The sequence below is a fragment of the Dama dama genome, chromosome 14, assembly GCF_033118175.1.
Source record: "Dama dama isolate Ldn47 chromosome 14, ASM3311817v1, whole genome shotgun sequence".
Lineage (NCBI taxonomy): Eukaryota > Metazoa > Chordata > Mammalia > Artiodactyla > Cervidae > Dama > Dama dama.
This window is the reverse complement of record NC_083694.1, coordinates 63,668,833-63,690,444: the sequence shown is the minus strand read 5'-3', so window position 1 is coordinate 63,690,444 and position 21,612 is coordinate 63,668,833. Positions and strand designations below refer to the sequence as shown.

At 35.0% G+C, this 21,612-nt stretch overlaps 1 protein-coding gene across 2 annotated transcripts in view; it reads left to right on the top strand.

The window, feature by feature from the left end:
- The window catches only part of TPR (translocated promoter region, nuclear basket protein), a 60,392-nt gene that overhangs the window by 35,020 nt on the left and 3,760 nt on the right, over positions 1 to 21,612 (top strand). Inside the window, exons 32-48 of one of the 2 annotated variants that reach the window (XM_061160941.1) lie at positions 507 to 650; positions 1,015 to 1,213; positions 2,185 to 2,390; positions 2,568 to 2,629; positions 3,234 to 3,442; positions 4,510 to 4,782; positions 5,651 to 5,799; positions 6,476 to 6,559; positions 9,434 to 9,631; positions 10,406 to 10,537; positions 10,731 to 10,821; positions 12,331 to 12,515; positions 13,655 to 13,723; positions 13,836 to 13,930; positions 17,426 to 17,532; positions 18,987 to 19,082; positions 19,206 to 19,362. In XM_061160941.1, the coding sequence (XP_061016924.1) occupies positions 507 to 650; positions 1,015 to 1,213; positions 2,185 to 2,390; positions 2,568 to 2,629; positions 3,234 to 3,442; positions 4,510 to 4,782; positions 5,651 to 5,799; positions 6,476 to 6,559; positions 9,434 to 9,631; positions 10,406 to 10,537; positions 10,731 to 10,821; positions 12,331 to 12,515; positions 13,655 to 13,723; positions 13,836 to 13,930; positions 17,426 to 17,532; positions 18,987 to 19,082; positions 19,206 to 19,362 (2,456 nt within the window). The remainder of the gene's footprint in view (positions 1 to 506; positions 651 to 1,014; positions 1,214 to 2,184; positions 2,391 to 2,567; positions 2,630 to 3,233; positions 3,443 to 4,509; positions 4,783 to 5,650; positions 5,800 to 6,475; positions 6,560 to 9,433; positions 9,632 to 10,405; positions 10,538 to 10,730; positions 10,822 to 12,330; positions 12,516 to 13,654; positions 13,724 to 13,835; positions 13,931 to 17,425; positions 17,533 to 18,986; positions 19,083 to 19,205; positions 19,363 to 21,612) is intronic. The other variant, XM_061160940.1, reaches the window with a different exon arrangement.

The following is a 21,612-nucleotide window of genomic DNA, read 5'->3' as shown; positions in this document are numbered from 1 at the left end:
TATGTCCTAAAATGAACTATAAATTCATAAAGAAATAGTAGTAAATGCCATCTATCAAAAAGAATTTTTAAATCTTTATTTTATTTTAGACTTGATTTTTATTTTTGATTACCAGTGGTAAAGAACTTATATATTGACTTGAGACTGTGTATTTAGCACTTGTTACACTAGAAAATTTATGAAGAAAAATTTCAAAATTCTTACCCCTCAGTTAGCCACTGTTAATACTTTAATATGCTTTCCTTTACGTATGAGTGATTTGTTTTTCTGGATAATTCTATGTTAAACAGTGCATCATCGTTTTGATTAGCTGGTTAATATCCAGTAGTGTGGAAAGCCCTAACCTATTTAACTAATAGCTTGAACATTAAAGTTGTTTTATAGAATATTTATTTATGAATACCCTTAAATGTAAGTTTCTTTATATACTTATTATTTTCTTAGATGAATTTGCAGAATTACTGAATATAAATGTGCAAGTATATTATTAGTGTTTGTCATCTTAGGTCATGGAGACTTCAGCTCAGTCTTCTGGAGACCATCAGGAACAGCACATCTCAGTCCAGGAAATGCAGGAGCTAAAAGAGACCCTAAGCCAAGCAGAAACCAAGTCAAAGTCACTCGAGAATCAAGTGGAGAACCTGCAGAAGGTATGAGTGGAAGAGAAGTGAGAAGTGAAAGGTGTATGTTCCTAATTGTTTCCTTGTTGAAAGGCTGGAAAAATGCAATGGAATATAATTCAGTCATAAAGGAATTTTGAAAAAAGAAAAATGTGTTAAACACTGATACTTTCTCTTATCATCTGGAAACATACATCGTTAATTTTTCTTTGAATGACTTATGTATGCAGATAATACCTAGTCATCTTGGAAGTGTCCACTTACTTGATTACCATTTTATATTTATACTTTCATTTAAACAAATTAATGTTTTATGCTTTAAGTCTATAGGGTATGTAGTTATATTGATTTGGCTGAATTACACGGTTAATTCTTTATCTTCCTTTAAAAAAAGACTTTGTCTGAGAAAGAGATAGAAGCAAGAAGTCTCCAGGAACAGACTTTGGAGCTTCAATCTGAACTTGCACGACTTCGTCAGGACCTTCAAGATAGAACCACACAGGAAGAACAACTTCGACAGCAGATAACTGAAAAGGAAGAAAAAACAAGAAAGGCCATTGTAGCAGCAAAATCAAAAATTGCACATTTAGCTGGTAAGTTTCTATACGCTTTATGATTCGAATTTGATGGTGAAAGTTGGTTATTTGATACAGGCTTACAATTAAATGGGAAGGAAAAGTAAACACTAGTAAGTGACTTCTGTGTATGTGTGTGCATACTTTAGATATTAGGTTTATTTAGTTGGATTCAAATTACAGCAGTTTTAATTTTCAAGTAATAAGGATGTCCTTAATTTATGATGTCTTTCTTAATTGCTAACTGATAGAAGATAGGGAATACAGCTGTCCTTCTGCTTTAGTGTGGAACTGTTACTGCCTTCTGATGGTAACCCTTTGGGTCCATAGTATACTGTCCCGAGGCCTTCTGTAAATTCTAGGCAGCTTTGGACCTTAGCCCAGTGAGTTTTCTGTGCCTCACTTCACAGAGGGCTGTTAGCCCTTCAGGGAGAATATCATGTCAGCTGTATGAGGATCCCAGTGCTACAATGCTCAGGGCCTTACTGTACCTTGCTTACCAGTCTGCTAGTAGGTAAATAAAATGCCAAGTAGGTTGAATTTTATTATGAACGGTTTTTTAAATGGATCGCTAAGATAATGTCCCTGGCAACTTATTTAATTTTTTTAAAAAATGAAGTTACTTAATTATCCTTGAGTATCTGCTGTAAATTATATGAAATGAAAATTTTATAGTCTCTATTAAAAATATTTAAAGGCCATATGAAAGGGCTTCTGCTGACTAGTTTATGGTAGATCCTTTATCTTTTTTGAGATCTTAGGACAAGCTGAGTTTTTTTTTTTATTTTGGAGTATGTTTTATATTGGAGTAATGAATACATGTTTAAAACTTTGTTTATTGAAATGTAGAGTATATCAGAATTATTGTAGATGCTAAAGTTCAGGAATAGAATCCAGTACAGCCTTTGAATACTTATCAAGCACATAAATATTTTTTGTTTCCAGTGTTTGATTATGATATTAATAGAATGATATGGTTACTTCTTTAGGTGTAAAAGATCAGCTAACTAAAGAAAATGAAGAGCTTAAACAAAGGAATGGAGCCTTAGATCAGCAGAAAGATGAACTGGATGTTCGTATGACTGCTCTTAAGTCCCAGTACGAAGGTCGAATTAGTCGCTTGGAGAGAGAACTCAGGGAGCATCAAGAGAGACACCTTGAACAGAGAGACGAGCCTCAGGAACCTACCAATAAGGTAATCAGCCAGTTCTGTTTAAATGACAAATCATTTCTTCTCTGTACATTTTGCTTGAAGATGTCTGGTGATTTAGGAGCCTCTGTCAGAGAGAATTAGCAAGTAAAATATTTTGATGGCATTGTTGGGTGGGCTCTTGTAGGACCGGCACACTAATCCATAGTTTTCTTTCCATAGGTCCCAGAACAACAGAGACAGATCACGTTGAAAACAACTCCAGCTTCTGGTGAAAGAGGAATGTGAGTTTTATTTTTTGGCACTCTGTTTACAGTCTGTTTCCTGCTTTTCTTTTAAAATACAGGAAGGACCTAGTGATCTTTAGGGAGAAAAAAAAGTTTGCATTATAAAATTACATAGTTGAAGAGCAAGAGGCTAAGGTGAGACTGAGGTTCAGTAATGCAGTTAATACATTCTGCCTTGTCAGGATGCACCACTGTAGATTATTTCCTGCACAGTTTCTAATGCTTAAATTCAGAACCTCTTCAATAAGAGTTTCATAATATTTAGTGAACAAAAAAATATAGAATTGTACTTACTGTCTTTAAGTAAGCCTGGCGGCTTACTTCTACAGTCCATGGAGTCGCAGACAGTCGGACACAACTGAGCGACTGAACAACAACAGTATTTACTGTCTTTAATTTTTTTCCTAATCTGCCAAAAATCTACTCAGAGCAGTGTTAGGAAAACAGTTAATAAGGTTTGAATGTATATTATGGTAATAATTACTGGACATTCACTTCAGTAAGCATATGTGCTTTACTTTTGATGGAGTATTTATACTTTATAAGGAATGTTTGTAGTACTTTTTGTGAATTATTATTTTCACATTTTTCCTTCCATAAGTGCCAGCATGTCAGACCCACCAACAGCCAATATCAAGCCAACCCCTGTTGTGTCTACACCAAGTAAAGTGACAGCTGCAGCTATGGCTGGGAATAAGTCAACACCCAGAGCTAGTATCCGCCCAATGGTTACACCTGCAACTGTTACAAATCCTACTACTACCCCGACAGCCACAGTGATGCCCACTACACAAGTGGAGTCACAGGAAGGTAAATGGAATAACAGCAGATCCGACTGAACCGACAGTTTCTCGATTTGTTATGAGAAGATGAGTGTAACTTCAAGGATAAATGAGACTTCCACTAAAGCTAACGTCAGACACCATAGTCAAAGTGGGCAGTTAGTATTTTCAGGTGCATGCCTCCTGGGTTACTTGTTAACGTAGCATATTTCCTCCCTCCCATCATTTTTGCTTTGTTTTGTTTTCAAGCTAAAGAAAGAGGGAAATACACCCTTACAAACATATGTCATCTTTTTCAGGACCACATTTTTCACCTCTATTGGCTAAGAAAGATGATATGAAATCCACTTTGGAAAACCATATTAAATCAGTGATTCATCCTAAATATCATTTCTTCACTAAAGCTATCTGATCTTTTCATTTATTTCTCCACTTTGTTCCCATGTCACTTTCTTAGTCATTACAACAATTAAACAACATCTTATTCAGTTGAATATTTTTTTTTAATTCCACTTGATTGAGCTTCTCAAACGTAGGAATTTTTTTTTTCATTGTTTTAATTCCTTTACCTAATCTCAAGATAGGTGTCAGTAAAACTTTACTAAATACAATTCCCATAGGTGCTTAACAAATTGTAGAATTCAGTTAATTATTTGTGTTTAAAAATATATAAAATTATGTATGCTATGAAAGGACAGAATACTTCATTTGAACTACATTCAGTAAAATGATTATATTACCAGTTAAACTTAATGGTTATTTTATATCAATTGAAAGCAAAATGATACTTAAGTCTCTTTATATCATTTTATTTGGTCATCATTTGAAAAGAACAATGGATGCAAAAACAGTTTCAGGTATTTATTTATTTCATTCAACCAACAGTTTACTGCACACTACCGTATCTGTCACACAGGCAATACAAAGATGCATAATACATTTCTTTTACCCTCAGTGTTTCTATCTGATGATTGATGAGAGGTCTGTACACAAATAACTATGCACAATGTCACCTGTAACAGAGTAGGGAAGGGTAATCCCAACTTTGGTAAGAATAGAAAACTTAATGCATTATATGCTCTAATTGTTTTTCAGCTATGCAGTCAGAAGGGCCTGTGGAACATGTTCCAGTTTTCGGAAGCACAAGTGGATCTGTTCGTTCTACCAGTCCTAATGTCCAGCCTTCTATCCCTCAACCCATTTTAACAGTTCAACAACAAACACAGGCTACAGCTTTTGTGCAGCCTACTCAACAGAGTCATCCTCAGATTGAGCCTACAAATCAAGAACTATCCCCAAACATAGTGGAGGTGGTTCAGAGTTCGCCAGTTGAGCGGCCTTCTACTTCCACAGCAGTATTTGGCACTGGTAAGACTAATTTTAAAATGAAGTTAGAGTAGACCTGTGCATTTACATTTTGTTGAGTGTATTACCTGAATATTCTTTGTACATACTTGTTTTCTATCGGGTATTAAAGGAGATGTTTGTATTCCTAACATCTTATTTTATGTTTACTGCTGAATCCTAATTTAGGTCACTAATTTTTGTCATTAAGATCTTTCTTCCTTTCCAATTATTTTTTCACTGATTTTAAAGGTGGTACAACCCGTAACATGTTATATGTACAGTTGACCCTTGAACAACGCAGATTTGAACTGCATGGTCCACTTAAATGTGGATTTTTTCAGTAGTGAACACCACAGTAACTACACATCCTTGGTTGCTTGGATCTGCAGATAAAAGAATGGCAAATTTGGAAGGATAGTGCCCCTCTCCCCTGAATTGTTCAAGGGTGAGCTGTAACTTAATACAAGTCCTGAGAACTAAAAGATACTTAAAAAAAGATCATGTAAGAATTTTCAAATCTTAAACATATAAGGAAATTTTTATTTGTCCAAGGAGTCTTGAGGTTATAAATTATAAGAAGGTCCTGTGTAACCTTTGTGAGTAGCAATTCTATAGTAATGCAGTCACAGTGAGTTAGATGTATTACTGTAAATGATTATTGGCTTTATTAACCAAAGGTTAAGTTGATAGTATGAGACCATTGATTCAGAACATAAATTCCTCTTTGTTTACACATAAATTGGCGGGAACATATTTTGTTGTTCTGTCCAAATAAATGTTTACTGTGGTTTTGTTTTTTTAGTTAAATGATCAAGATGTTTTCAGATTAACTTTGTTTAAATTGAGCTTATCATGCGTAATTCAAGATTTAAATTACATAATTTCACAGTTTCAGCTACCCCAAGTTCTTCTTTGCCGAAGCGTACACGTGAAGAGGAAGAAGATAGCACCATAGAAGCATCAGACCAGATCTCTGATGATACAGTGGAAATGCCTCTTCCAAAGAAGCTAAAAAGTGTTACGCCTGTAGGAACTGAGGTATGTAAAGGTCTTTCTGTTTATTTTTACTTCTACCAATAGAAACAAGATACTCTTTCAGTTACAACATTATTAAGTGAATGGAGGCTTTTGGGGTCAAAATCCAGAAAAAACTGCTGTTAAGTAACAATGTTTCCACTGACAGCCCTGGTACTATTACCATTGCCAATACTGTTTTGTATTCTTTGCATATGTTTTATTGAATTTCCAATTTCAATTTTAAAAACACAGTTGTAGAAACATAGAATGAATTCCATTTCTGTTTTTTTGTTTTTTTTGTTTTTTTTTCTAATTCAAAGAATAAGGAAGTTTATAGTCTCATGGGTGTTTTAAACTGGTACCTGCCATTTTTGCCCTGTGGTTGACCAAAGTGGTTTTCCTTCATTTTCTTTTGTTTAGAATAAGTTGTAATGAATTGTTTTCTTAACAAGCATTGAAACTACTAAATTCGTTTCACTGGCATGTATTTAATTCATGTTCATTAACCTTATTTTGTATATACCAAACAGGAATGTAATTGGTTATATTTTTATAAGTAAATGTAAGTGAACATTTCTGATGTATTGTTTCATAAAATTACAGATTTGAGTTTTGTTTTATTGGGAAACCTAGCTGAACAAGTGTTGCTTCATCTAGTGAATTGATTTGATTCACACACTTGTATGTTCTGATTCAGGAAGAAGTTATGGCAGAAGAAAGTACTGATGGAGAGGTAGAGACTCAAGTATACACCCAGGATTCTCAAGATTCCATTGGAGAAGTAAGTAAAACTACTGAAAGTAAAGTAAACAAGTGATTGCTTGAATGAAATGAGCTTTGCCAAATTGAAATATTCTTTGGACTTCTATTTTCAATATGCTGCTTTTATATTTAACGAAATATTAGAATTGCTAATACAATTTCTGCTTTATTTTACTTCTGTTTAGTGTCCTGCCTTCTAAATTTTATTTTAAAAAATGTGTTTCTTTATAGAAGGCACAAACTTTCTGAGCTAAGAGGTGTCACAAGTAAAGATTATCTACTCTTATTTATTTGGAAGGACAAGCTGATTGAGTCTTGCGCTTAGCTGTAAGGCCCATTTGTTGGTCCTCTGTTGCTCCCCTCTATTGCTTCCCTTACTAAATTAAAATAATCTCTGAAAGGAAATGCATTTGTATACATCTTCATCTTTTGAACTCTCATTGAGGCTTCTCCAGAAACAGCCTGACTAGTGGAAATACATAGACTCTGAAGGTACAAAGCTCTAGCTTTTGTTCATTACTCTATCACTTAGAAGCTGTATGACTATAAACAAGATGTTAATTCTCTTTAAGCCTCAATTTTCTCATCTTTTGGAATAACTTTTAGTCTTGCAGAGTACCTAAAATAGTACCTGCCATATATTAGGCACTCAAATTAATACTTTCCTTCCATTCCTGTGCCCACAAATAGAGAATTCATAACTGATTGTGTGCGCGCGTATGTGCATGTTCTCAGTTGCTCAGTCGTATTTGGCGATTTTTCAACCCCGTGGACTGTAGCCTCCAACACTCCTCTGTCCATGGAATTTTCCAGGCAAGAATACTGGAGTGGGTTACCATTTCCTTCTGCAGGAGATCTTCCCAACCAGGGATCATACCTGTGACTCTGGCAACTCCTGCATCAGCAGGCAGATTCTTTACCACTGTACCACCTGGGAAGTCAATTTATAGTAATTTATTTGTAATATTGTAACATTAGTTAACACAGTTCATCATTATATGCCAAGTGTAGTTAAAATATTTGCCTTTTTTAAATAATTTAATCCTTATAACAGATCTGGTCACAACCCTGTTTTATAGGTGAAGAAATCAATGCCTAGCCTAAGTCATGTACCCCAGTTCTCATAGCGTTGGAGCTAGAATTTAATCTCAGGTTGTCTGTTTTTCATTTGTCTTGTTAAGCTTGAAACAATACTTTCTCTCTCGATAAAGTTTTAGGATCACTTTATTCTAAAATTATTTTATCTGTATAAAATAAAGAAATTGTTTCAGGCTAATCACAAGTAACCGTAGATTGCAGATCAATACTAGTTTCGTAGATGCATTAATTTTCTAAGGTAATTTTTTCAGATTTCCTTGACTGTGAACAGAAAATTAAACCTCCAAAATGAATAGGTAATACTCTAAATGGCATCAGTTTCATGTATCTTTCATAGAGGGTCATACCTGAAGAGCATAACAATTTTGAAATAAGATGTGAATTTTGGTATTGTTGCCAGACTTGGTTAAATTACACTAAAATCTTTTGTACAAAGAATTTACTTGAGATTGACAAAATTGTCTGTGACTCAGAGGTGCCATTGGACTTTGCATTCTGCCTTCTATTACTGTCTACTCAGTGTGTGAATGTGTAACAGTTCATTTTTCTAATTTTCTGACAGTGAAGCAGATGTTCTTTTTAAGTGTTGTTTTTCTTGAAATAAGCATGTCAGTTTGAGTTACATTTTTAATTATACCATTACTTACTCATTTTTTCCATTACAGTAAACATAATCTTTATGAATGATTTAGTTCGTAAGGCATTGTTTCTGCCTTGTATACAAGAAAGAGATTTTGGAACTCCCTGGTGATTCAGTGGTTAGGGCTCTGTGCTTCCACTGCAGAGCGTGTGGATTCTATCTCTGGTCAGGGAACTAAGGTTCCACATGCCACGAACTAAAGTTCCACATGCCACGTGGCACAGTCCCCCTTTCCCCCCAAAAAAAGAACAGATTTTGCTGAGTACCGAACTAAAACGTGAACAGTTTTTTGTAAGAAATATCAAAAATAAAGTTAAATTATGGTTTATTTCAGTAGCTAAAAATATGAAATTGTTAGATTAAGGAAATAATTATTTTTACGTCTGGTATATCTTTAATGTGGTTTGAAGACTTAAGATAGGGTTTTTAGAAAGGGAGAGAAGTGTTTTTGTAAAAAAATAATTGTAGTAGTTTGTCTTATTTACAGTTTCTGGTTTGGGGAACATTTTTTGTCTTTTTTAATTATATGTTGCCGTTCCACGGATATTCTTTTTTCTGACTTTCATTTGCACTGTTAACTCACTGTGTTGGCTGTTGAGCACTTGAAATGCAACAAGCCCAAAGTGAGATATTAAATATGAAACATACATTGGATTTTGTAGACGTATTACAAATATTAAAAGGTAGGATGAATAATTCTTATATTGATTCCACACTGAAATGATTTTTGGATATATTAAGGTTATTATTAAAATTGATTTCACTTTTTTTCATGTGACTGCTAAAAAATTTTAAATTATACATGTGAAATGTATTGTGGCTCGCATTATACTTTTGATGGACAACACTCATCTACAGTACCACCCTGGTAGCTTTGACACATACATGTGTGTGTGTATGTGTGTGTGTGTGGTCTGTCTTTTTTATTGGAGTATTACTGAGTGGGGTTTAGAATAATTTTTCTATAAGAAGACAGTAAAGAAACCCAAAACATTTATTTTGAATTGATTCTGCTTTTGAAAACCACATTTTTTAAAATAAAATTCTCATAGCCCATTAGTATTCTTTAGCCTTTACTTATATCTACAGTATGTCACTGATAGTTTTAAGTATAATTGACTATTATTTATTCGTTTATTTTTTTTACTTTTAAAGGGAGTCACCCAGGGAGATTATACGCCAATGGAAGACAGTGAAGAAACTTCTCAATCTCTACAAATAGACCTTGGAGGTCTTCAGTCAGATCAACAAACAGCTTCATCCCAAGATGGTCAGGGCAAAGGAGATGATGTTATTGTAATTGACAGTGATGATGAAGAGGAGGAGGAGGATGAAAATGATGGGGAACATGAGGTGAATTTGATTTGAAATCATTTATTGTTTTAAACCGAAATTCTGATTCCCTGTCACTTTAAGTAGATTATTTTGCTTTTCTTTTATCCTAATTAGTTCTGAACTTAACCTTTGGTAGTGAAATTTACATGGAGCAAGTGATGGAAAATCTCATTTTTTTTTTAATAATTACTAAGTCCTTAGGATTTGTTAAGATTAATTACTGTTAAATCTCACTGATAAGTGACTGTAGATTTAATTGTAAGTACTATGGTTTCTGAAAATAAAAGGATTATTTTTTATTTTGTGGAACCTTCATAGTTCTTTTCAAAAGAAAGTGAAGTGTGAAGATAATTATTTTCTAAGTGAAACTTCACATTTTGTTTTGGTTGTTAGTTCAGTATTGACACCTCCTTTTTTGATTCTTTTATTAATCAAACTAGGTATTTAAAAGCTCATAGTATAATTTCACCATTTTCTCATTCAATGCCACATTTTAAATTTAGAATCAAAGTGGACCACTTGACATTCATTTGACACCTAGAAGTTTTTATCTTTGAATTGATCTCATACGGACGGTTAGAATTCAGAGTTGACCGTTAACAATACTAATTCAAGTAAGCATCACTGTTTTGATTCTTGATGCGACTGAAGTCTGAATTCCATATCTTTCAGGACAGCTCCTGTATCCTGATCAATGAGGTGTCCCTTAAATTTCTAATCATGGTATCAAGATAATGTAGAAAGTGTGTACCATATCCTGTATCTTTATTTATACTTGGGGTTTTTTACAAGGATTATGAAGAAGATGAAGACGACGATGAGGATGATGAAGATGACACAGGGATGGGAGATGAGGGTGAAGATAGTAATGAAGGCACTGGTAGTGCAGATGGCAATGACGGATATGAAGCTGATGATGCTGAGGTAACTGGCTAGAACTTGGACATCATATTCTTCAGGAACTTGCTTGGTATTTTCCAAGAGTATGAAAATGCTGTATTCTCAGAACACTGCAACTTTTCACATCTTTGGGTCTTTTGTTTCTGCTGTCATCTGGTAAATTATTGAAGATAATCACTTGACTTATTTGCATTTAGCATTCATATTTTGTTTTCAGGGTGGTGACGGGACTGATCCAGGTACAGAAACAGAAGAAAGTATGGGTGGAGGTGAAAGTAATCAGAGAGCAGCTGATTCTCAAAACAGTGGTGAGATTTTGTTTAGTTTTTCTTTTGTTATTTTTGTCTCTTTTTAATTGAATGCTTTTAATATTTTACTTAATATTTTAACCTAACATTTTCTAAACTAAGATTATACTTAATTATCACATAGGTAATAAAACTTAGTAAACTGGCAAGGAAAAGATTGGCTCTTATTGTTGCTTTGTCACTATTATTCTCATAAAATCTACTGTGTTTATATCTAAAATGTAGTCATTATACTATTTTTTTCTACTTCATTGGAATACAGTGAGAGTCAGACATTTTAAATCTATAAAGTATTATAAATGCCATGTGTTGCTTCTGGTCTTAAGTGTAAAACTTAATCAAGGACTTCTAATAACAATAATAGCAGTTCACAACCAGGAGAGGTCAGTCTAATCAAGCTGCATGTTTCAAGATTAGTGGGTATCAGTTTTAAAATACTGTCCAGTTTTCCGATGTATAAGAGACTTTTTCATGAATAGAGCGTGCCTTTTGCTAATTCTTGAAAAGATGAGTCCTGGCAATCAGCTAAAATGTTGTAGGCAGTAAAGAATTATAGAATGCATAGAAAATAATTTTCTTTTAGAATCATTTTTAAATCTTTTTTGAAGACTCTGTGACCATCTGGTTTTGATATTGTGGTTTTAACAGATAATACTGAGCCAAAATCAGTAGTAATATAATAAAAACCTTATATATGTAGACCAGTGGGAAAACAGAATATCTGAGTTTTTGTGTAGGCCTGTGTATAAAAATGCAAATTGTATTCTCATTTGAATTAAGGAAAGGAAAGGCAGGCTGTCTTTTCAACTTTCAAATTTTTTAAGAGAATGAATATTGAACTATGTAATGAAGAATAGTGTTGCTTTTTAAGGGAGGTAAGGAGCTAAGGAGATTAATTGTAATAATTTACATCTTTAAAGCATTTTATGGATTTAAGAAATACCTTTTTTGTGTCACATAATTGGGTTATAGAGGGAAAGTTTTTGCCTAGTATTATCACTGAAAGCTAAGTCTTGTGAGCATGAGTGTTCATAGCCTTTTTTCCTCAATACAAAATATAACAGATGCTCATTGAATACTTTTTGGGGAAATTCTTAACAATAAGCTTATCAGGTGTTAAGTACCAGTGAAGAATCTGAAAAGCAGACAGAAAGTGATAGAACCAGGTGTTAAAAGCTATTAAGTGTTAAAATGTTTATCTTGTGTTAAGCTAAATGCTTTATGTCCATTATTTGAAATCTTCAGAAAAATGTTTCTTGTGGGTACATGGATGTAAATGTTTCTTGTGGGTTTCATGAACCAACCAAAGAAATAGAAGGAACTTGCTTAAGGCTGTACAGCTGTTAATTGCATACCTGTTATCTCTGGTTCTGCCACACCTCACTACTTTTTTTATGAAAATATTAGTTAGGTGAACATTCATAGTAGTAAGATTTATAGTTCTAGCAATTGTCCAAGTTACCTTATTGTAAACTTAATAGTTCAGAATAAACTTCTCTTTTCCTATAGGTGAAGGAAATACTGGTACAGCAGAGTCCTCTTTTTCCCAGGAGATATCTAGAGAACAGCAGCCATCATCGGCATCTGAAAGACAGACCCCCCGAGCACCTCAGTCACCAAGACGCCCACCACACCCGCTTCCCCCAAGACTGACCATTCATGCTCCACCTCAGGAGCTGGGGCCGCCAGTTCAGGTATGAAAAGTACTAGTCATTCTGAACATTTTACTTTGAAAAATGTTGGCTTTTTCTCCCTTTCTTTCCATTAGCTATTACTTTGTTTTTCCCCAGGAATTAAGTGAACTTTTTAATGTTTTGGTACATTTTTATAAAATTTTTGAGCTGAAACTAATCTCCGTTATTTTCCCTGAAATATGGCAAATGTGAACTTTGGAAAAGCAAGGCTTGCTAAAGTCATGTATAAGTTGAAGTGATTATATTCAGAGAAAATAAGGGTCTGCTGTTTCTACAGGTTAAAAAAGAAATTTTTCTTGGATTTTGATTAAAAGATATTTCAGCAGCTGACCCATTTGTTTTGAAGGTTTCTTTCTCCACGGTGCATGAGTTCTTTTTAAAAGAAATTTCTGTTCTTAACAGATCTTTTTTCTTATTTTTTGGAATCACACATATTAATACCCACTTTTCAAGTTCATGATAATGTGCATAACCCTTTACATGAGACACTATTGTAGGATTGGACAAATCTATTAGAAGCTCTTGAAGAAACAGCTGGAAAAGTAGAAAGGATCTATTAATCATGTAGCTTGAGTCTTAACTTTGTAGTATACTAAACACTGTCAAGGGTAGATTTTACTGAAATACCACTTGTGAAGATAAATTTTCTCATTTTCTGAAAATATAAAGTCTTAGAGGATTGTTTATGGATCCTGCAAAATATACCATCTCTATCAATTTTTAATTGTCTAAATTGGGAAGCAGTTTATAAGTAGTCAATACCGCTGTTGGAACTTTAAAGGATAATTAAGCTTCAACATCCAAACACTTAAATCAAGGAGATAGAAACTAACTTAGTTATCAACAAATAACATAGGATCAGAGTTTGGTTTTACATAGTGATTAATATTATCTACTGGTTAATAAAATATTTGTTGGTTAATATTATAGTCTGTGTAATTAAAAACATCACTGTTTACAAAATAGACTTCTTTGATACTAGTAACAAGATTAGTAGCAGTTTAAGAAAAGTTCCAATGATTATATTAATCTGCTAACATTTCAGTTATTTTATTACCAGCCTGATAAGCTGTATCTGTTAGCATTTGGTGTTTCTTTCATTGCCTAATTCCTTAAATGAAATTCCTTTCTTGACACAGAGAATTCAGATGACTCGAAGGCAATCTGTAGGACGTGGGCTTCAGTTGACTCCAGGAATAGGTGGCATGGTAAGTGCCTGCCTCTCATGTAAAAGTGATTCATTTGTTCAGCAATTATTTGTCTCGTCCATACGGATGCTTCTATCATGTCTGTGAAGTACTTGATTTCTGTCTTTTTTAGCAGCAGCATTTTTTTGATGATGAAGATAGAACAGTTCCAAGTACCCCAACTCTCGTGGTGCCACATCGTACTGATGGATTTGCTGAAGCAATTCAGTAAGTTAATGAGATAGAACCATACTTTGTGACTAATCAAACTCTTTCCCTCTTAACTTGATTACATTTGATGGATACATTATTTGTTAAGTTCTGTGCTGGGTACTAAGCACTTGAGAGTAGAAGGGTTGAGGATATAGTGTTTGAGAAAATCACATCAAGATGAATGAAATACAGTTGCTTCCATCAGGAATTTAAAATTTGAAGGCAGTATAATGGTGGTTAAAAGCGTGGGCTTTAGTTAGAATGCCTGGCTTTGAAACCTAGCTGTACTGCTTGCTTGCTGTATCAAGTTATGTGTATTCTCTGTACCTGAGTATCTTCATTTTATTAATGAGAACAACACAATATTTCTTACCTCATAGATTATAAAAATTAAAGGAATTTATGTTATCATATTTATATAATATCACCTACACATAGTAAATGCTTTATATCATATGTTGGTGAAAGTGATAATAATTAAAGTCATCATAATGGATAATACTGTTGTGTAAGCTAAGCTTATGCACAACTAATGATAATCTTAACACTCTAGAATAGAGGAATGAGCAATAAGCTTTGTTTATAAAAATGAAGGAGTGATTTATACCAACACATAGGGGAAAAGAATGAGAGAGGACTTAATGGGGACAGCATTAAATTGAGTCTTGAAAAAAAATTCCTGAAGCTTACTGAGCATTCCCATGAATCAGTATTTTAATCTTGATAACTATGAGACTGATCACACCATCATGGTTATTGGGTCTTTAAGATCTTTTGTATAGTCCTTCTGTGTATTCTTCTGTGATCATTCACCTAGAGCCAGACATCCAGGATGAGAAGTCAAGTGGGCCTTAGGAAGCATCACTACAAACAAAGCTAGTGCAGGTGAAGGAATTCCAGTAGAGCTATTTTAGATCCTAAAAGATAATGCTGTGAAAATGCTGCATTCAGTATGCCAGCAAATTTGGAAAACTCAGCAGTCACCACAGGACTGGAAAAGTACAGTTTTCATTCCAGTCCCAAAGAAAGGTAATGCCAAAGAATGCTCAAACTACCACACAATTGCACTCATCTCACATGCTTGCAAAGTAATGCTCAAAATTCTCCAAACCAGGCTTCAACAGTATGTGAACCAAGAACTTCCAGATGTTCAAGCTGGATTTAGAAAAGACAGGAACCAGAGATCAAATTGCCAACATCCATTGGATCATAGAAAAAGCAAGAGAGTTCCAAAAGAACATCTATTTCTGCTTTACTGACTATGCCAAAGCCTTTGACTGTGTGGATCACAACAAGATATAGAAAATTCTTAAAAAGATGGGAATACCAGACCACCTGACCTGCCTCCTGAGAAATCTGTATCCTGGTCAAGAAGCAACAGTTAGACTGGACATGGAACAGCAGACTGGTTCCAAATTGGGAAAGGAGTACGTCAAGGCTGTATATTGTCACCCTGCTTGTTTAACTTATATGCAGAGTACATCATGAGAAACGCTGGTCTGGAAGAAGCACAAGCTGGAATCAAGATTGCCGGAAGAAATATCAATAACTTCAGATATGCAGATGACACCACCTTCATGGCAGAAAGTGAAGAAGAACTAAAGAGTCTTGATAAAGATGAAGAGGAGAGTACGAAAGCTGGCTTAAAACTCAACATTCAGAAAACTAAGATCATGGCATCTGGTCCCATCACTTCATGGCAAATAGATGGGGAAACAATGGAAACCATGACAGAGTTTATTTTCTTGGGCTCCAAAATCACCGCAGATGGTGACTACAGCCATGAAATTAAAAGAATGCTTGCTCTTTGGAAGAAAAGCTATGACAGCATATTAAAAAGCAGAGACATTACTTTGCCAACAAAGGTTCGTCTAGTCAGAGCTATGGTTTTTCTGGTAGTCATGTATGGATGTGATAGTTGGACGGTAAAAAAAAAGCTAAGCGCTGAAGAATTGATGTTTTTGAACTGTGGTGTTGGAAAAGATTCTTGAGTCCCTTGGACAGCAAGATCAAACCAGTCAATCCTACAGGAAATCAGTCCTGAATGTTCATTGGAATACTTTGGTATTGAAGTATAGTCCAGTACTACCAGTATTCCAATACTTTGGCCACCTGATGTGAAGAACTGACTCACTGTAAAAGACCCTGATACCGGGAAGGATTGAAGGCAGGAGGAGAAGGTGATGACTTGAGGATGAGATGTTTGGATGGCATCACAGACTCAATGGACATGAGTTTGAGCAAGCTGCCAGAGTTGGTAGTGGACAGGGAAGTCTGGCATGCTGCAGTCCGTGGCATCTCAAAGAGTCAGACACGACTGAGTGACTGAACTGAACTGTGAGAATAGATACTGTTATTTCATTTGCTGATAAGGAAACACAGAGATGTTAACACATTGACTAGATTTCAGACAGCTAGGAAGTGACAGTTTTTTATTTCAAACCAGTCTGGCTCTGGAACCTATTTTTAGTTCTTGTGCTATACACTCCTAAAGGATAAGAAGGCTTTTCACGTGGAAGTGTGTATGTTTAATTGTGGCTGAAATATCTGTTGCATGATATGTACTTGAAGAATAGAAAAAAACATGTTTCTACAGAAATGGGAGCTGATTAATTTTCTAAGGTATATGATAATATATGGCCATCAGAACAGATTTTAAACTTGCTCCATTAACTGCAACTCACCTCAGGTAACACAGGTTTACAAGCCAATTGATCAGCATCAGCCCCACCTTTCTGAAAGTCAGCCAATCAGAAACACTCATCTAAAAAACTGCTCAGTGCCAGCCAATCAACAGCATTCTCACATAGCAGTGGAGGAACTTAAGTTCCTTTTCATAGAAGGAGACAGGTTTAAAATCTTACCTGATAGAGACTGTCCTTAACTAAAGCAATGATGGAAACAGGAAATAGATTCAAGAGTACAATCCATAAACCAGGGTATAATCCATAAACATCAATAGCTGGCTAGCCAGGGAAGCTTAGGGTAAGGAGTGGGCAAAGAGTGAGATAATGCTATTATATATCCTGGATTATGGGCAGAAAGTGAATGGTAGTGTTATTAGGGCAGGGAGAAAACAAATTTCTAGCCAACTAATAATTAAATGTTTTCTAGACCAACATTGAAAACTGAGACAAAACTTTTTTCATGATTATATTCGTTTTTTGTTATATCTCATGTTCAGTTTATGTTGCTTTTTATGTATCTAAATAGAGATTTCTAGCAGATTTGAGAAATATGAGGCATAGGTCAGGAGAGCTGGAAGCTATTTATGTGTAAGTCATGTTTATATAAATCCCATAATATGAATCACATGATTTATATTATTGCTAAGTTCTTGACAACTGCTATTTTGAAAATATTTTCATATATAAGAGTTTCTTTGTCAACTTTATCTTCAAACTGTTTTCCTACTTTGTTTATTCTTCCTTCTTCCTGTTTTCTTTCCATTATTGCAGTTTAAGCAAGGTAACTTTAAAGGTCATCTTAAATTAATTTTTGCCTATTTAGTTCCCCACAGGTTGCTGGTGTTCCTAGATTCCGGTTTGGACCACCTGAAGATATGCCACAAACAAGTTCTAGTCACTCTGATCTTGGCCAACTTGCTTCTCAAGGAGGTAAATAGCTACACAAAAGCTTAGCTCTCCTGGATTTGCATGTATTTGGTAATAAACTGTTCTGACATGATTTTTTTTTTAAGTGAGCGAGTATTAATTTAAAAAAATATATCTAAATAATTCTTATCCTAATTTATGGAAAAAAGGTGTAATATATTTACTACTTATTAAGCACTGCCTTAGATATAAGTGTTCCCAACAAAATTTTCACTTCTTTGGGCATAATGACTAACTTTTACACTTGTATCTCTTTTGGCTCCTAGTATAGTATCAGGAATATTTGTTGTGCCCATAAATATACATGGGTACTACCATCCATTTTAAAGTTGTTGGAAAGAATGCAGCATATTTTTTTAGTTTGATGTTTAACATTCCAGTTAAGTTTATAAAACTAGTTAGATATTTTCCATTAACATTAAAAATAAAAAATGTTAAAAATATGTGGAATAAAAGGACATCTAAATTAAGTAATAGCAGTTGGTTACTTGGACATGAATTATGCTCTTTCTGGAATTAATTACCTTTTAATCATTGGTTGGCATTCATAAAACACACTGTATTTCTGGGAAGCTGTTATGGTATTTTGTAAGTGAATAGGGAATGCATACTGGTCTAATAATAAGACCAGAACAGAAGAATAATCTGCAGCCCTTATGTAAGTCATGAAATTCATCTTAGTCCCTGGGTGGTTTAGGATGTTAGTTAGGTCTAATACTGTTTGCCTCTACCAATATAAATTGTGAGTTGACTTCAGAGAAATTCAACGTTTTGATGTGGCTTTATTATAGTACTTCTAAGACTTGGAAGTCAGATTTAAGCTTAGATTGGAATGCTACCACTTTACTAGTAACTTTGGGAAAATTAATTAACTTCTTTGAAATTCAATTTCTTTAGCAAAAAAGGAGACTAATAATAAACTTGCAGTTTTGGTGAAGAGTAAATTCAAACATGGTACCTAGTTCATAGTTGGCTACTCAATAAAGTTAGCTTTTATGAAACTATGAGAGCACTTGAGCTGGTCTTTATTAGGGTACTTAAATTAGTGTTGTTTCCATGGTGACTCATTGATTAAAGAATCCATCTGCCAATAAAGGAGATGCAGGTTTGATCCTTGCGTTGGGAAGATCCCCTGAAGAAGGAAATGGCAACCCACTCTAGTATTCTTGTCTGGGAAATCCCATGGTCAGAGGAGTCTGGTGGGCTGCAGTCCATAGGGTTGCAGAGTCAAACACAACTGAGCAACTAAAAAACAACAAATTATTGTTAACTTTAAGGTTACATTTAAATTGTATTTACATATTTTAGGGATTGACTTTTGCTTAATGGGCTAATTGTGGGCTTCAGCAGAGTTGAACTAATCAGTATCTGCACTGATTAGTTTTCTTTCTTTTGGATATCTAGGATGTGGACAGTATTTTGTCCTTTCAATCATTAATGTTCAAAATTGTCTTTAGGTTTGGGAATGTATGAAACACCCCTTTTCCTAGCACATGAAGAGGAGTCGGGCGGCCGAAGTGTTCCCACTACTCCTCTACAAGTAGCAGCCCCAGGTAGGTATCAAAGGCAGATCATTATATTATGTTTTATTGGTGAAATGGAAACCTGTGATTAAAAATTTAAGGAAACCACAAAGCTAAAGTTTTCATTGCTGTTGTGGTCTTTTCATTTTCAAGTGACCGTATTTACTGAGAGCACCACCTCCGATGCCTCAGAGCATGCTTCTCAGTCTGTTCCCATGGTGACAACATCCACTGGTACTTTATCCACAACAAATGAGACAGCAGCAGGCGATGATGGAGATGAAGTATTTGTGGAGGCAGAATCTGAAGGGTAAATGTTTACCTTGTAATTTTTGCATGCTTATACTTGTCAGACTTTTAGATTTTTTTGTTCTTTCCTTAAGCCAGAAAGAAACAGTCTCTTGAGCTATATTTTCAGTGGCATCCTTTTACAAAAATAAACCGAGCCATATATTTTGGAAAACCAATTTTTGCACAAAATATTATATTTTAAGACTTAGACATTATTATTACAGAAGACAGATAACTTTTAAAATGGTTATATCCTTGAAAATTGCATATGATGCATTCTAGGACAAAGTATTCTCTAAAATCACTGGTCCTCTTCCATTAATGTAGCTGCTTGAACTTTTCCCCAAGAAAGAAGTCTTTCTGCGAAAATTAGGAAATGTTAGGAAATGACTCAGTTTTCCATTTAGTAGTGGGCTCTCAAGCAAACCTCACCTATTTTTTTATTTATGTGCATTTAGAACTTGGTCTGAAACACTGACTTCTTAAAAATTAGAAATCTTCAAGACCTGACTTAACACATCAGTTATAAATAAAGTGTAAAAAGAAATATTTCACAACAAATCATTCAGATTTTTTTAAACTAACGGAGGTGGAACAATTTAATAGAACTCACTGGACAGTGCTTTGGAGAAGTTTAACTTTTAAAGTGGAACCTGATCCTTTATAAAATAAAAATGTTAGACTTCGTAGTCAAAAGCATAGCTAGAAGTAGAATCCAGATTCCTAGGTAGTGCTCAGGTTTTGTTTTATTTAGCAACATTTTGTTAGTGTAATTAACAGGCCAACTCTAGTAAATATATGAAAAAATGAAGTCTACTATTACGCCTCTAACTCAGTGCTACTTAGTTTGAGAAAGTTACAGACCCTGCTGAAAATGCTAGCTGCCTTTAATTCCATGCCATGTATGCAAGTCACTTCATGTCTGTCGTTTTTAATCCACACAGTATTACGAAGTTTTGCTCCCATTTGACAGATAAGAAAGCTCAGATTCTGAACATGTTAAAACAACTTGCTTAGACTGTACTTCTCTAGTTTTCAACTGTAGCAGAGTCGTAAGAGTATCTTTCAGGTCCAGTTCAGTTCAGTTGATAAGTCTTGTCTACTTCTTTGTGACCCCATGGACTACAGCACGCCAGGCTTCCCTGTCCATCACCAACTCCCAGAGCTTGCTCAAATTCATGTCCATCGAGTCAGTGATGCCATACAACCATCTTACCTTTTGTGGTCCCCTTCACCTCCTGCCTTCAATCTTTGCCAGCATCAGCGTCTTTTCCAGTGAGTCATTCTTCGCATCAGATGGCCAAAGTATTGGATTTTGTATCAGCATCAGTCCTTCCAATGAATATTCAGGACTGATTTCCTTTAGGATTGACTGATTTGATCTCCTAACTGTCCAGGGTACTCTGAAGAGTCTTCTCCAACACCACAGTTCAAAATTATCTATTCTTTAGCGCTGAGCTTTCTAACTCTCACATCCATACATGACTACTAGAAAAACCATGGCTTTGACTAGACAGACCTTTGTTGGCAAAGTAATGTCTCTGCTTTTTTAATGTGCTGTCTAGGTTAATCATAGCATTTCTTCCAAGGAGCAAGTGTCTTTTAATTTTATGGCTGCGGTCACCATTTGCAGTGATTTTGGAGCCCAAGAAAATAAAGTCTGTCACTATTTCCCTTGTTTCCCCATCTATTTGCCATGAAGTGATGGGAGTGGATGCCATGATCTTCCTTTTTTGAATGTTGAGTTTTAAGACAACTTTTTCACACTCCTCTTTCACTTTCACCAGGAGGCTCTTTAGTTCTTCACTTGCAGCCATAAGGGTGGTGTCATCTGCGTATCTGAGGTTATTGATATTTCTCCTGGCAGTCTTGATTCCAGCTTGTGCTTCCTCCAGCCCGGCGTCTCCCATGATGCACCCTGCACATAAGTTAGATAAGTCGGGTAACAGTGCACAGGCTTGATCTTTCAGGTACATTGTTATTAGGAAGTGCACTGAAGTTTGCCGATGATGAAAACAGGAGCACATTTAAGTTATTCTTGTACTCTTAATCTTCCTCACTTGTTTTTTGATGTGCTTTCTCAAATGGGAGAGAGAAATGGACTTACAGCTTTGAGCTAGGAATTCATCTACCCTAGCCTCATCTGGGCTAGAGCCCATGGTGAAACAGTGGTATATTATTAATAGTTAGAACTGTTGTGGATTATTTTAGTATCTGCTTTCGTTGAACGTTGTTTTGCGATTTATCAAAACCCAGATACTGTTATCGA